This window comes from Agelaius phoeniceus, chromosome 3, assembly GCF_051311805.1.
Source record: "Agelaius phoeniceus isolate bAgePho1 chromosome 3, bAgePho1.hap1, whole genome shotgun sequence".
Classification (NCBI taxonomy): Eukaryota; Metazoa; Chordata; class Aves; order Passeriformes; family Icteridae; genus Agelaius; species Agelaius phoeniceus.
This window is the reverse complement of record NC_135267.1, coordinates 98,673,767-98,686,161: the sequence shown is the minus strand read 5'-3', so window position 1 is coordinate 98,686,161 and position 12,395 is coordinate 98,673,767. Positions and strand designations below refer to the sequence as shown.

Genomic DNA, 12,395 nt, shown 5'->3' with positions numbered 1-12,395 from the left:
GTTCCATTTTTCTTCAGAAAATGCATTCTCATGAAGAGAAATGGAGTAAAACCTGTGGTTTATGCTAACAGTACTAGCAGAGCACAGAAGACATACAGGAACTTTTCAATATAGAAGAAAATCAGTTCTCCTGAGGTTCAGATTAGGACCAAAATCAATAAGGGTATTATTTTTTTTTGCAATGGATATTATCTACTTACTTTCTAAAAGCTTTACTTAGAATAAAATAGAAATGCTTTGCAGGGTGATCTGAAGCAATTGTTGGAGTGCAATGCCAGTTCTCATGTGGAAAATACCTGGTGAACCCACTAAGCCACCTCGTCTTCTTTTACATCTCCTAGACCTGTAGGTAAATAATATCCCAACTGTGCAAGGCTAAGTGAATAAGTATCAGCAAGTAAAACATATGCAGAGGAAAAGATTAATAAAAAATGGATGGCTGTGATGAGGTCCCCATTTAAGAGCAAAGGCCATGGTTTCATGGGTAGGTACATATAGAGAAAAATCACTGTAGGGCATAAGAGCTGTCAGAGTACCCAGAAGCATAAGAGGATAGTGATAAGGAATCAGTGCAAAAGCTGGAAACAGTGTCTGTCAGCTCTCCTGTTTTAGTATGTACCAGTTTTCTAAATCCCCTGTCTCAGTCTTCTCTAGTGTGCACTTCATTTAAAAGTTTAATATTACAATATTCACACATTAATCCTGATTGTCCCCATATCCAGCTCGGCCTGGTCTTGGGAAAGTATAAAATTGATTTATACAGCACAGCTGAAAAGCAAAAAAATTGTTGGATTACCATACTGTGGTATACAGTAAAAATATAGTGTTATCTAGGGAAGCCTGTAGCTGTTGAAAGCATAAATATCAACACCCCAACTCATACCCTTGAGTATTTGATTCCTGCATCTTAGAGAAACAAGGATCTCTGCAGAACAGTGTGACATTTCATCACTTTGGATTTGCTGTGATGAATAATATTATATGCTATTGGTCTAGAAGAAGTATTACTATAGTTACTAGCTCATGATTCATTTTTTATGGGTTTTTTTTTTTGTATATTTCCTAAGGGTTGCCTGTCTAGACTGATTGTTTAAACTAACTCATGGTAATTAATTTTTTCCAGAGTGCTAAGTATATAGGACAGATAAACACCAATACTTTGATACTGCTTTTTGAAAAACACAGCAGGCCCATAACATGCTTGAAATTATGGGTATATTGTTTTATTTGTCACATTTTTATTAGTAGCTTTCTATGCTGTTATTGATCCAGTTTAGTGACCTAAGGCTGGATTCCCACATTAACAGTATTGCAACTCTAATGAAATCCTATGACATCTAATATATAAAATGTTACATCTGAGGATGAAAACAGAAATGGGGTTGGTTGGTTTAAATCCAAGTAATGAGCTTACTTTTTCATTTAAATTAGTAAAAAGAAAATCTTGGCATAAGTGATGTATTAATATTTTATAGTCTGGATTTGTACATATTTAATTCCTTATGATGATGCTTATGGGTCACCATCCAAAAGCACACATTGGCAAATATCATCTTTATTACAGTGCCTTATCAGCAAAATGAAGAGGAGGATGTGTTAGGTATTTGCCCATTTACTGAAGCATATAGAGAGCCTTTACTACATTCTTGTTTTTTCTTATGGTAAAAGGTGGTGTTTGATTGTTTTTTAAAACTGAATTGTTTAAAAAATTTGTCATCCTTTTCAAACCATGTTTACAATTTTTATAGATAGAAATTAGAATAAGTAAATGAAATAGAAACTAGAATAAATAAAATAGATAGAAATTAGAATTCATAGATATTCAAGGTTCTGATAAGAAATGTGGAACTACCATTTCCAAGAAGAACCACTTTAAAGTAGTTTAAATTACCTTAAGGATAATAAATATGCACACAGATAAGCTTATTTAAGCACATTTTTTATTTGAAATTAACTTAGAAACATGAAATATTATTGGAAATTGAAGAAGTCATTTATTCTCACATGCTTCTTTTTTACAGAATAGGAAAAAACTTCTCTGGTTTTATACCTTTTTTCATTTCTTGTGGAGTTTGCAGCTTGAATAAAACTAGTCATTAAACTGAATTAACTGGATAAATGGAGATTCAGAAAATATTCACTCTATATTTGCAGAAAGCTGACCAAACTTTGCCTTCAGGTTTTTAATTATTTCTGCCTAATACTTGATTTGAGCTCACCCCAATCTAGGCCTCAGAGTACCAGTTTAATAATTTTCAATGGCTTTGTTGGAAAAATAAATATCCAGTTTAAGAGTTTAGGAGCTGGGAGAAGGTTGTGGGATTTATTGTGTGGTAAATGGGTTTTTTTATTCACCCTGAATCATATCCCACAATAGCCATGGTAACTTTCTGTAACAAAAACACAGAAGATGTGAGCTCTGTCAGCAGAACCAGCAGTACATTTGCTTTCTGCCTCTTGTTTTTCATTTAAGTGATGGCAAGTTCAGAGGATCACAGAGCAGCGTATGACATTTCATAAGGGTTCATAAATTATGCAGTCAGACTTGTTACTCCCAGGCTTTTGTAATCCAACAAGTGCTTCTTGCATTATAAATGAAATGGCTTATTTACAAAGATAGCACAACTATATTAAGTGTGAGAAGTTGTGATTAAAGGGATAAGCCTGTACTGTTTAACATATTAATTAGAAGAAACTCTTTTTCCAAAAGAAACAAATGCTTTTTTTTTAGTTTGCTGTGGGTTTACTGAAGTGCTTTGCTGGTTGTATTCTGAACCACCTTCTTTTTCTAGCAATTTTAAATGGTTTTTCCGTGTGTATTAGCCTAATGTCCAGTCAATAAAAGAATCCTGCATCAAGGTTCACATCCAAAATTCAAACTGGTGAGGGTTTCTATGGGTAGGAAATTCAGCTTGTTCCCTGCTGCCTGACACTGGTCAGGCACCAGCTGGAATGTGCTGTCAGCTGTGAGTGTTGAATGGTAATTGGAGTAACTAATTGGTGGCATGACCCCTGAAAGAAAGATGCTGTTATTACATCTGCAGTCATCTATGCAGGGCCTATGAACCTGCCCTGCTGACATTCCAGCTTGTGCTTCTTTCTCCCTGGTGATATTCCCAGGCAGAAGCAGTTCCTGGGTGGCTCCTAGAAGATCCATTTTGTCCTGCTTGTGGCTCCTCACATTCCATTCCCTGTACCCTCTCTGGAGGGAGCAACAATTCTTGGGCTTTCTAGGGAGATATCAGTTTGTTTTAGCACAAAAATGCCCAGGGACTTGTCATACTTGAGTAGGGATTTTAAGGTTGAACTGATCATTGCCCTTATGAGCATCTTTGTCTATTCCTTTCCAAGGCCCCATTGAGAAGAGGAGAGAGAGAGGTGGTGGGCGTAGTGGTGGGCAAGATTTGGGATCACAGTGGTCTTCTAGGAGAGTGCAAGGGCAGGTCGGGTGTTGGCTGACAGTGGGTTGTGGTGAAGGAGGATGGAGAACACAGGTGGGAGGCCGGGGTTGTGGGAGAAGATGAAAGATCAGAAAAATGAAGAACTGCAAATGAGTGAACCTTTCAGCCTTTTGAATGACCAATTGCCTCTCTTGGAGTCTGCTGCCCTTCATGCAGGGCTTGCATGTTCATTTTTTACTGCAGATGGGTCAATTTGGTGCTCAGGAGCTGCATTACACACTGATTTTCTTTTTTTCTGCTATGATGCTCGTGTGTTATAAGAAGGATGTTGTGTTGTAAGTAGCTTAATGGTGTTCTTGATTTGATAGATCAGCTTGTGACTTAAGCAAAATACCTGTACTTGGAGGTCTTTTTTGCTGTTCTGTTTCTCCTACAAAGTGATCTGAGCTTCTCTGTCTCTTCCAGTGGCTTGTTAGTCTGCCCTGGGTAAGGCTTAGCCCAGTGAGGAGGGATATGGAGCCATGCTGGGAGCTGGGAGCGTGTTCTGCAAGGGTAGCAAGGGAGGCTGTGATTCACATCCTGAACAGGGCAGGGTTTTGCAAAGCTGCTGAAGTCTCAGGGAAGCTTAAGCATTACTGACCTTTCAGGGATTAAGGAGAGTTTAGATTTTAGCAGGCATTTCACTAATGAAATCATAGCTTTATAATTAAATTTCACTTCCAAGTCTAGATGCTAATCGAAGCACATCCTTCCTTTTCTTGTTCCTAGGGTACATGGATAGCTCAATTAACATCAGCAGCAGCAAGGAAGCATAAACAGCCAGAGGCACACAGTGCTGTGACTGCATGGCTTTCACAGAAACAGGGCAGAAACTCCTGAAGGGATGAAAACAACTTTTCCTTTGTACAAGACAAGCAAGCCCTTGGCATGTTTGCACTTGTGGCTCTTCTGTTTTAGTCCCAGAATGGCTTTTTACTGAGAGCTGGCCTAAGATAACCTGCTCCTGCAGTGTTTACAGAGTCCTAAAATGTGTGTGCAGGCAGTCTGGTCCTGCCAGAGTCTGTGAAGCCTCTGCTTCCCCCTGCTTCTAGTTGAGACAGATTTAGTGAACCCAAATGCAGGTGTTGATGTACAAGAAGCCCATTCTCCATCCTGCTGAAGACAAACACTGAAAATACTCTCTGTCTTGAATATTATTGCACATTATACGTCACTTTTCATTCACTGGGTGTATATAACAAAATGGAACGAGAGTGATGCCTCTGTTTAAGAATGAGTGAAGCCAGTTCTGAGCTCACATGGATCATCAGTGTGTAAGTGAAATGTTTTATAGCAGCTTTAGAGGCAAAGAAGTCCATCAAATCTAGATTAGAAATCACCTTGCCAGCACCATGAATTTACAAGGAGCTGTAAGATACAGAGGTGAGAGAAGAGGTGAAACAAGGAAAACAAAACACGAAACTGAGAAAAAGAAAAAGAGAAAAATAGATTTATGGGTTGAACTGAGGGGCTCTTCCTCCTGCCTTTTTTTAAGCATGTCTGAAGCTCAGTTGTGGCTGTCACGATTTCTTGTCATCACACATATGTAATGTTCCCCTGGATTCCAACTTTTCAGGCTTTTCATTGGGGATGAGATGAATAATTTTAAGTTTGAGAATGTACAATGCAGAATTCTAGGAGCAATTTGATCAAGTTATTTACAATGGTTCCTTTTATACCCCAAGGAGGACGTTGCTATTTTTCAGTCTTCTCATTAATTTTACATTATTTTACCTGACTGACAATACCAAGAAATTTAGGTAAAGTAAGCACCATATAATCTGCTTGAGGGTTATCCAAATCAAGAGCATTGCTATTTTCTGGTTGGTCCAAGAGTAGAAATGTGGTAAATTGGTAAATACCAAACCCAAAATATATTCTGTATCAACTGCATGCTTTGTTGATGATGATGACCTTATGTGCTCATTAACCTTGCCAAGAAAACATTATTGTCCATGATATTTTACACAATATCCCTTAAAGGTACTGTGATACAGAAAGTCTGCGACTTGGACCAAATATTAACCTATTTTGATTACTGAAATAGTCAGTTCCAGCAGTAATTGTGTAGTGTTTACTTTAGGGATTTAAAGCCATGCAATAGCATTCCATAAAGTTGCTGCTAATGATGTAGTATTGATTATGATGGCTGCTGGCCTTACTAAATTTTTACTATATAGACAACATGAAAGTTTAATTCTTTATTTAAGAAGTGTGTTGTATAATTTTTACTAGTAGGTAGTGATGATGATTTCCCCTTCCCTCCTTTTAACCATGAGAAAAAGCCCAGTAATCTTCTTTTCCCCAAAGACTCATTGAAGGGTTTGTCAAGAAAGAATCCATTGTAGTTCTGAGTTACTTTCTATCTTATCTGATATATCTTTTACCTGATGGATAGCAGCTTTTTATTATAGCCAAAAGATTGGCTTTCTCTTCCAAAGACCTATATGATGGCTCTGGCTGAGAAGACTTTTGGCTTTTTTCATCAGGTTCTAAAGGGATTAGAGCATAAGATGGCTATAGCATCTCATCTAAAATGTAGGATTACTCCTACCATTAGAAAGTTACTGTGTCACAACTTGGGAGTAGCTGCTCTTAAATGCATAGTTTGGAAAAAGAAAAGAAAAAAAAGATTGTGAGAAAAAAAAATTACCAAGCTGTATCTGTATCTCATTGAAGACATATATTTAAAATTTTTTGATAGGGTGGAGCTTAACTAGATGAGATTGTATGGATAGGATTATTATGTAAAGGGTCTAATTCTGCTATTATTAGGAAGAAATGGAAGATGGCAATTCTCAGGGATGTTTGAGCATTATTGTTCTTGCATACTGTACCAGAAAGTTTATACTTAAATTGGAAAAGACTGATGGACTTAGTTGTCTGCTAAATAAGCTGTTGAAACTTCACCACAGCTCTTGTGCAAGAGAGGAGCAGGCCTGGTGAAAATCAGAGCAGTTCCTGGATTCTCTGGATGGTGGCAATTGCCCCTTTGGAACACCTGCAGTGCCTGTTGTGTGCTGGGAGATCCTCAGCACAGGGGCAGCCTTCCCATACCTTCCTCATACCTCCTTCTTCCCAGCCCCAGCACAGCCCTACCTTCTCTGCTTTGTGCCTGGATCATCTACACTTTCATATTGAAGCTTGACATCCAGGTGCCTTCCACTGTTTCCAGCAGGACTTTGATTTGAGCCACATCTACTGTTCCTATCTATGGAGCTAAGATGGGCTTAGGGATTTATTTGCTTTGCCTTCATGGCTTTACCATGAGATGCTACTGTATTGTGTGTGCCATCTGCCTAATTGGCTCTTCCCTGAGACTTTTTCCTTCTTCCTTGTTTCAGGAACAAGCCAGGAAGTGGCGATCCTCTGCTGAGTCCGTGTGTCATCTCTTATGCAGTAACTGAGTAACAGCTGGCTACTGGCTCTGTAGAAACCAGAGGGTGCATAATTCAATTTTCCCATTCGTGTTCCAGTTTCTACTTGGGAATTCCCCTTGGGGATAGATTTGTCTGCTTGCTAACCGCACTCAACAAAAAGAACCTGAGAGACCCACATACTGCAAAAGGGTTCCAAGGAAGAATAGAAATCTTTGCTTGTGAAGGGTCACCAGAAAAGTGGCAGTAGGGTCACAGAATTAGCCTGCTCTAGGGAAGAAAACATTCTTGCCTTCCATGTTTGGTTTTGTGCTGACAAGCTTAAAAATCTCTAACTTTGCATATTTGACTTTATGAAAACTGAGAAATGAGCTTGGCTCATTTTTTTTACCAGGCAAATTGTGTGTGACCTCAGCACTTTTCCTTTTCCTGTGTTGTTGCAGAGGCAAAGTAGTAGGCAGCAGTGTACTTTTCCCTGATGCAGCTAGTGAGAAAGGACATATATCTCAAGGTGAGTTACAGTATTCCTCACCTGACTGCAAATTCCGAGATTAGTGAAGTAACAAAATTGATCTAAATGTCATGTTATCCCTTGGTTTAATGAGAAATAATTAAGATCTTCACTGACATTATTAAAGGATGTGAGCTTGCTGTCTGGAGCATAAGAAGCTTCTTTTTAATCTCCAGTAAAAATGGACAGCCTTTCTCTGTTAATAAGTATTGCCTACAGCGTGTAATTCCATGATCATAATGACTGTGCTTCTCCTTGTTCATCCCATTGGCAAATGACAGAGCCTGGGGTGATTTACACTGGAGGACTTGAGCTGAGGCAGATGAGCAGGCGTGGGTGGAATTCAGGGATGTGTTTTACTTGGTCGCTGCACTGATGCTTCAATTCCCAGGATGAACTGCACTGGAGGAGGAGTGAAGCTGCTCAAGAGCAGCTGCTTTGCTGCTCTTGTGCTGTTTCAGCCAGGAGAGGGGATGCTGGGGAAGTGGAGAGGGAGATCCATGGGTGTTGGAGCACTGCAGAGGGGTGCAGGGTGGCTGTTGGTCATGGAATTTGGGCTGGGTTCTGTCCATCACATCACCTCCTGGGAATTGTAGCCTAGTTGGGGAGTTCAGCACAGGATCTAGAAATCCAGGAATGTGCAATCCACCCTGGTGACTCCACAGTGTGTCCTGTCTCTGCTCACAGGAACAGGTGACGGGACATAGGACACAAGTGGCTTGATGTAGGCCTCCTGCTTCTTCACTAGCAGCTGTCAGCTAGGGGACTGAGCAGAGACATTCAGTGCTCAAATGCAAGAGCCCTTCATCACTTTTAGTGCTCTCCATTTGGCTGCCACAGCGTCACAATGAGCCCTTCGCAGAGGGAATGATTTAGCTTCGGGAAATGGAGATTTATTTCAAAAAGTCCTTTACTGTAATATCTTCCTTCTCTCTGACTGCACCGTGGAGGCATCTGATTCTTATTATGCAGGAAGTAGCTGAGGATGTCTGATACAATTCTTTTAAAATCAAAACATTAAAATTACCATCCAATGATTTTCACATTTTCCAGGCATCCCTCCTGTCAGCATTAATTGCCCCCCTGCTGTTCCTGTTCCAAAGCTATTTGCTCTTTCTGTATGCAGCCCTTGTTCACTGCTGCACTAAACCTTTACTGCTTTGCAGTAAAAAAAGCTTCCACTTATGCAAATGGCATTGAAATGAGTTTGAGAAAGTGCTAAACAGTCACATTTATTGATTGCAACTGTTGGGGTTTAGTTTGTTATTTTACAGTTAATTTTGTAGAGGTAAAGGACTTTACAAATTCCCTTCTGGTGTCAGTGGAGTAAAACAGCACTCCCATGACAGTGTGTGGAAAGTGTGGTAGGGCCACCAAGCCAAAGAGATAAGAGGGTCACATTCATCTAACGTCACAGTGTCCCTTTCCCCTGTGGCAGATCTCTCTCCCATCTTGAAATCTCACTGTACTTAGCAATTCTCCTATTTCAATTACTGTGTCTTTGGATGGCAGTTAAGTTTCATGCCTCCTTATTTCCTCTTCCTCTCTGGTTCTGACACATTATTATTCTTACCAGTGACTGCATGAGGCCTCCAAATTCCCATAGTCCCCAGAAGTAATTACAGACACATTACTGAGCAATCCCCACTGGTAGGCTGGGTCAAGTGCTTTATTTTTATCCAGGGCAGCTACCAAGGAATGTTGTTGACTTTTGCTTCATGCAGCTACTTGCTGCATGAAAAGACAGGAGTACTTCTGTCACCTGAGCATTTCAGCTGGGGGTGGGTCGTCTCCAACCCTGGAGTACCCTGGTACCCAAGCAGGGTTGCTAGTGGTCAATATGGAAGGTACAAGGTCCTTGTGAAGATAATGGATAAAGATAGAAAAAGCATGAGAAGTAAATGAGCACAGCTGGATTGTATCTTTGTCTGACACAGGGTTTGATGACCTACAAGCATGTGCTGATCCTGGGGCTCCTGAACATGGCTACAAGATGCCCAGTGCAGGTGTTTTCTTTGAAAGTGTGGTGGTCCGGTTCCATTGCCAAGAAGGATATAGGCTCAATGGTACTTCCAAAAAACTTTGTGTGAGACACTTTAATGGCTCCCTGAGCTGGAAACCCAGTGATAAACCTGTGTGCCTACAAGAAGGTAAGTTAGTTTTCTTCAAGCTGTTCGCCACATCAGTTCTTCTCACTTGTCCATGTACCATGTCTGTCTATCTCTGGACAAAACACAACAGGCTGGAGTCCATTTCACTGTGTCTTGTTGGATACACACTTTAATTTTCCATCCATAATCCTCCTTTGTCAGTTAAATTTGTACCACGAGAAGCTGTGTATATTGAAAGGAACATAAAGAAATGTGAAAATAGAATTTAATCTCCCTTTTTAACTAGCTACAAATAGATGCAGAGAGGAAAAACAACCTCCATTGTAAATTCACTGTAACTATTTATTAAAGCTGCCCACTTAATATTCCTTTCTGCAATATTTTACTAGAAAAATACAATCAATTTCCAATGCTACTGCTCCTGCTAATTAGGAATTTTAAATAATAGTATTTGGTGATGTATGCATGAGTCAAGTAGCAAAATCGAATACACAGAGACTGCAAAAGTTTAAAGCCAGGGTAGAAGTTTACTCTGAGGTAATTCAGACAATTATGGCATAACCAATTTATTTTTATTGTATATTTGAAATTGTATTTGGTTTTAAATACTTAGGATGTTTCATTGCTTTCTTCTTCTAGGTCTTAGAGGCAGGATTGATTTGAATTTTATAAATGTAAATTTTGGCCAAAGTACACCCAAGCAGCGCAAATTATTTATTTCACCAAGTATATTAAAGATATAACCTGTCCTTGTTGTTGATTTATTTTTGGTCAACAGAGCTATTAAAGTCAACAGACATGAAAAGTGTTGGTTAAATAAAGTGTTTACATTTTAGTGTTGTGACTTCTCCACTGAAGACATTGGTCATTGCCTCATTGTCTTCATGTTGGAGCAAGATAAATTCTACTTCAGATTACCTTTCACCATTTAAAATAAATACGTGGACTTTATTCGGAGGTAGTTGAAGATTTATGTGGCTCACAAACAACTTACTGCAAAGGATCATGCATCACTTAGCCTTTATAAAATCTGCAGGTACTTGTTTGTGATCCTGGGGGGTAGGTGTGAGAATCCTGTGCCAGGACAGGGATGTGACATGACAGGGACAAGCACAGCCTGGGAAGACCACACTCAGGAGGTGCATGTGAAGGGAACAACCCTAAACAGTGGCCAGTGTGAAAGTGATGCATGAGATAATGGAGAGAGTAGCCAGAGGCAGCTGGTAAGGAGTGCATGGGCTTTCAGGCAGCTGGCCTGTTGGCAGGAGAAATTTTGGTTAAATATGTTCTCCTGGACAAGTCTGAGGCCATGGGCTACAGAGCCATGAGGGACGCAGTTGTGAGCTGTCTCATCAGGTGACAGCTGATGTCTAGAAATAAAGGCAAAGGGGTGCCAACAGCACCTCATCATATGGCCACATGGGTCAGCTTCAAAGAAATAACCTGATGCCTTTAAAAATAACTACGTATGAAAATCGTGCCCTTTTCTGTGACAGCCACTTTTCATAAATGACCTTGTCTCTCATCTCATGGTTATTTAAGAAAAAATACATATAGCGTGACAGCAGCCTATGTCTAAATTGGCTATTGGAACTACCAGAAAAAGCTTTAATGCTTGGAAATTCTGTTTCCTTAAGCACAGCAGGAAGCTAGGAAGGTTGATGTGCATCTTTGAAATGTTGCCTGTATCATCCACTGCAGTTGTTAAAACAAGCATTAATGTTCTTTATTAAATATTCAAACCTCTTCCCTCCATCCCAGTGGAAATCTGTGGAGGAAGTTTCTGATCACAATGCCGTCAGCAACAGAACTGCCACTAATGTCAGTGTGATCAACACTCGAACCAGGTGTTTTCAAAAAAGAAAGAAATTGGAAGATGAGAATATGATGGATGATGTGGCAACAGTTGCTTTAGAGATAATAATTACTTTCCAGCACAGAACACTTAAAAAAGATTGCTAGCCAATGCTCTGATCAAGCAAAGCACTTAAGCTGGAGCATAACTGTAATTATGTGATTAGTCTTGTAAAAGTTCTTTGCTCAAAATAGGCAGATGCAAAAATGCTTCTTATTACTTGGACCAAAGATTAGGACCCTGATTTAGGATTTAGTGAATCAAGTGCTTAAGTACTTCCCTGATTAACATTATTATAATACCTCAGGTATTAGATTACAGCATTAATTCTTCTTTCCATTGCACAATAGCAGCACTGATTCAGAAGAAATACTAAGCAAAGGCTCAGTGGCAGTCCATGAGGCCTAGGCACTGGCTTAAGTGATTTTTAGACTGATCCTTTTGCACACTGGGAGCAGAATATTGAGAGAGGGCCATGGTAGAGAGGCGGACAGTGTAGGAACATGGCACATCTGGATATGAGTTAAGAGAGAATTACAACAGGGTTTGTGATTCTCAGCTGTCTAATGACATACATAAAAGTTTTCATTGCAGAAGTTCTTTAATGATATATAGAAAGAAATTTGAAATTTCTAGCAACTGCTGGAGAAGGGAGAAGTTGATGTTTTCCCATGCATCGTTACCTATCACAAGGTGAAATAAACTTTATGCTGCACTTACCATTTATGGCAGGGGCTGGCTGCTCCATGGGCTATGGTATGCTCTACACGCCTCTCATCCCAGCATATTTAAATGTTAGTCAAGCTCAGTGCCAGCTGAGCTTGAACACTGAAAACACTGTACTTTGGAGTTCATTTACAGGAGTTTCGATTCAGAGAAAGATAATTTTATGTCTATATGTTATGTACATTTAATTGTTGTTATGTGTTTACTAGCACAATTTCTAATCACAAATGGATTGCTATTTACCAAAGGAAGCAAAGCAACCTGTTTCAGAATGTAATTGATTTTAGATCTAATATGTTTGCCTAGAGCTCTTCACCCAATTGATTTGATTTTATTTTATATCTGTCATGTCTTGTTAAGAGGTGGGAGGTTCTA

At 39.6% G+C, this 12,395-nt stretch overlaps 1 protein-coding gene across 12 annotated transcripts in view; it reads left to right on the top strand.

Moving 5' to 3' along the window:
- Positions 1-12,395, top strand: part of SUSD4 (sushi domain containing 4) — a 73,532-nt gene that overhangs the window by 34,893 nt on the left and 26,244 nt on the right. For 11 of the 12 annotated variants that reach the window (XM_077175954.1, XM_077175953.1, XM_077175958.1 and 8 more), the window contains one exon: positions 9,266-9,478. In XM_077175954.1, coding sequence (XP_077032069.1) covers positions 9,266-9,478 — 213 coding nt within the window. Of the gene's footprint in view, positions 1-6,865; positions 6,884-9,265; positions 9,479-12,395 lie in introns of those variants that run through there. The other variant, XM_077175962.1, reaches the window with a different exon arrangement.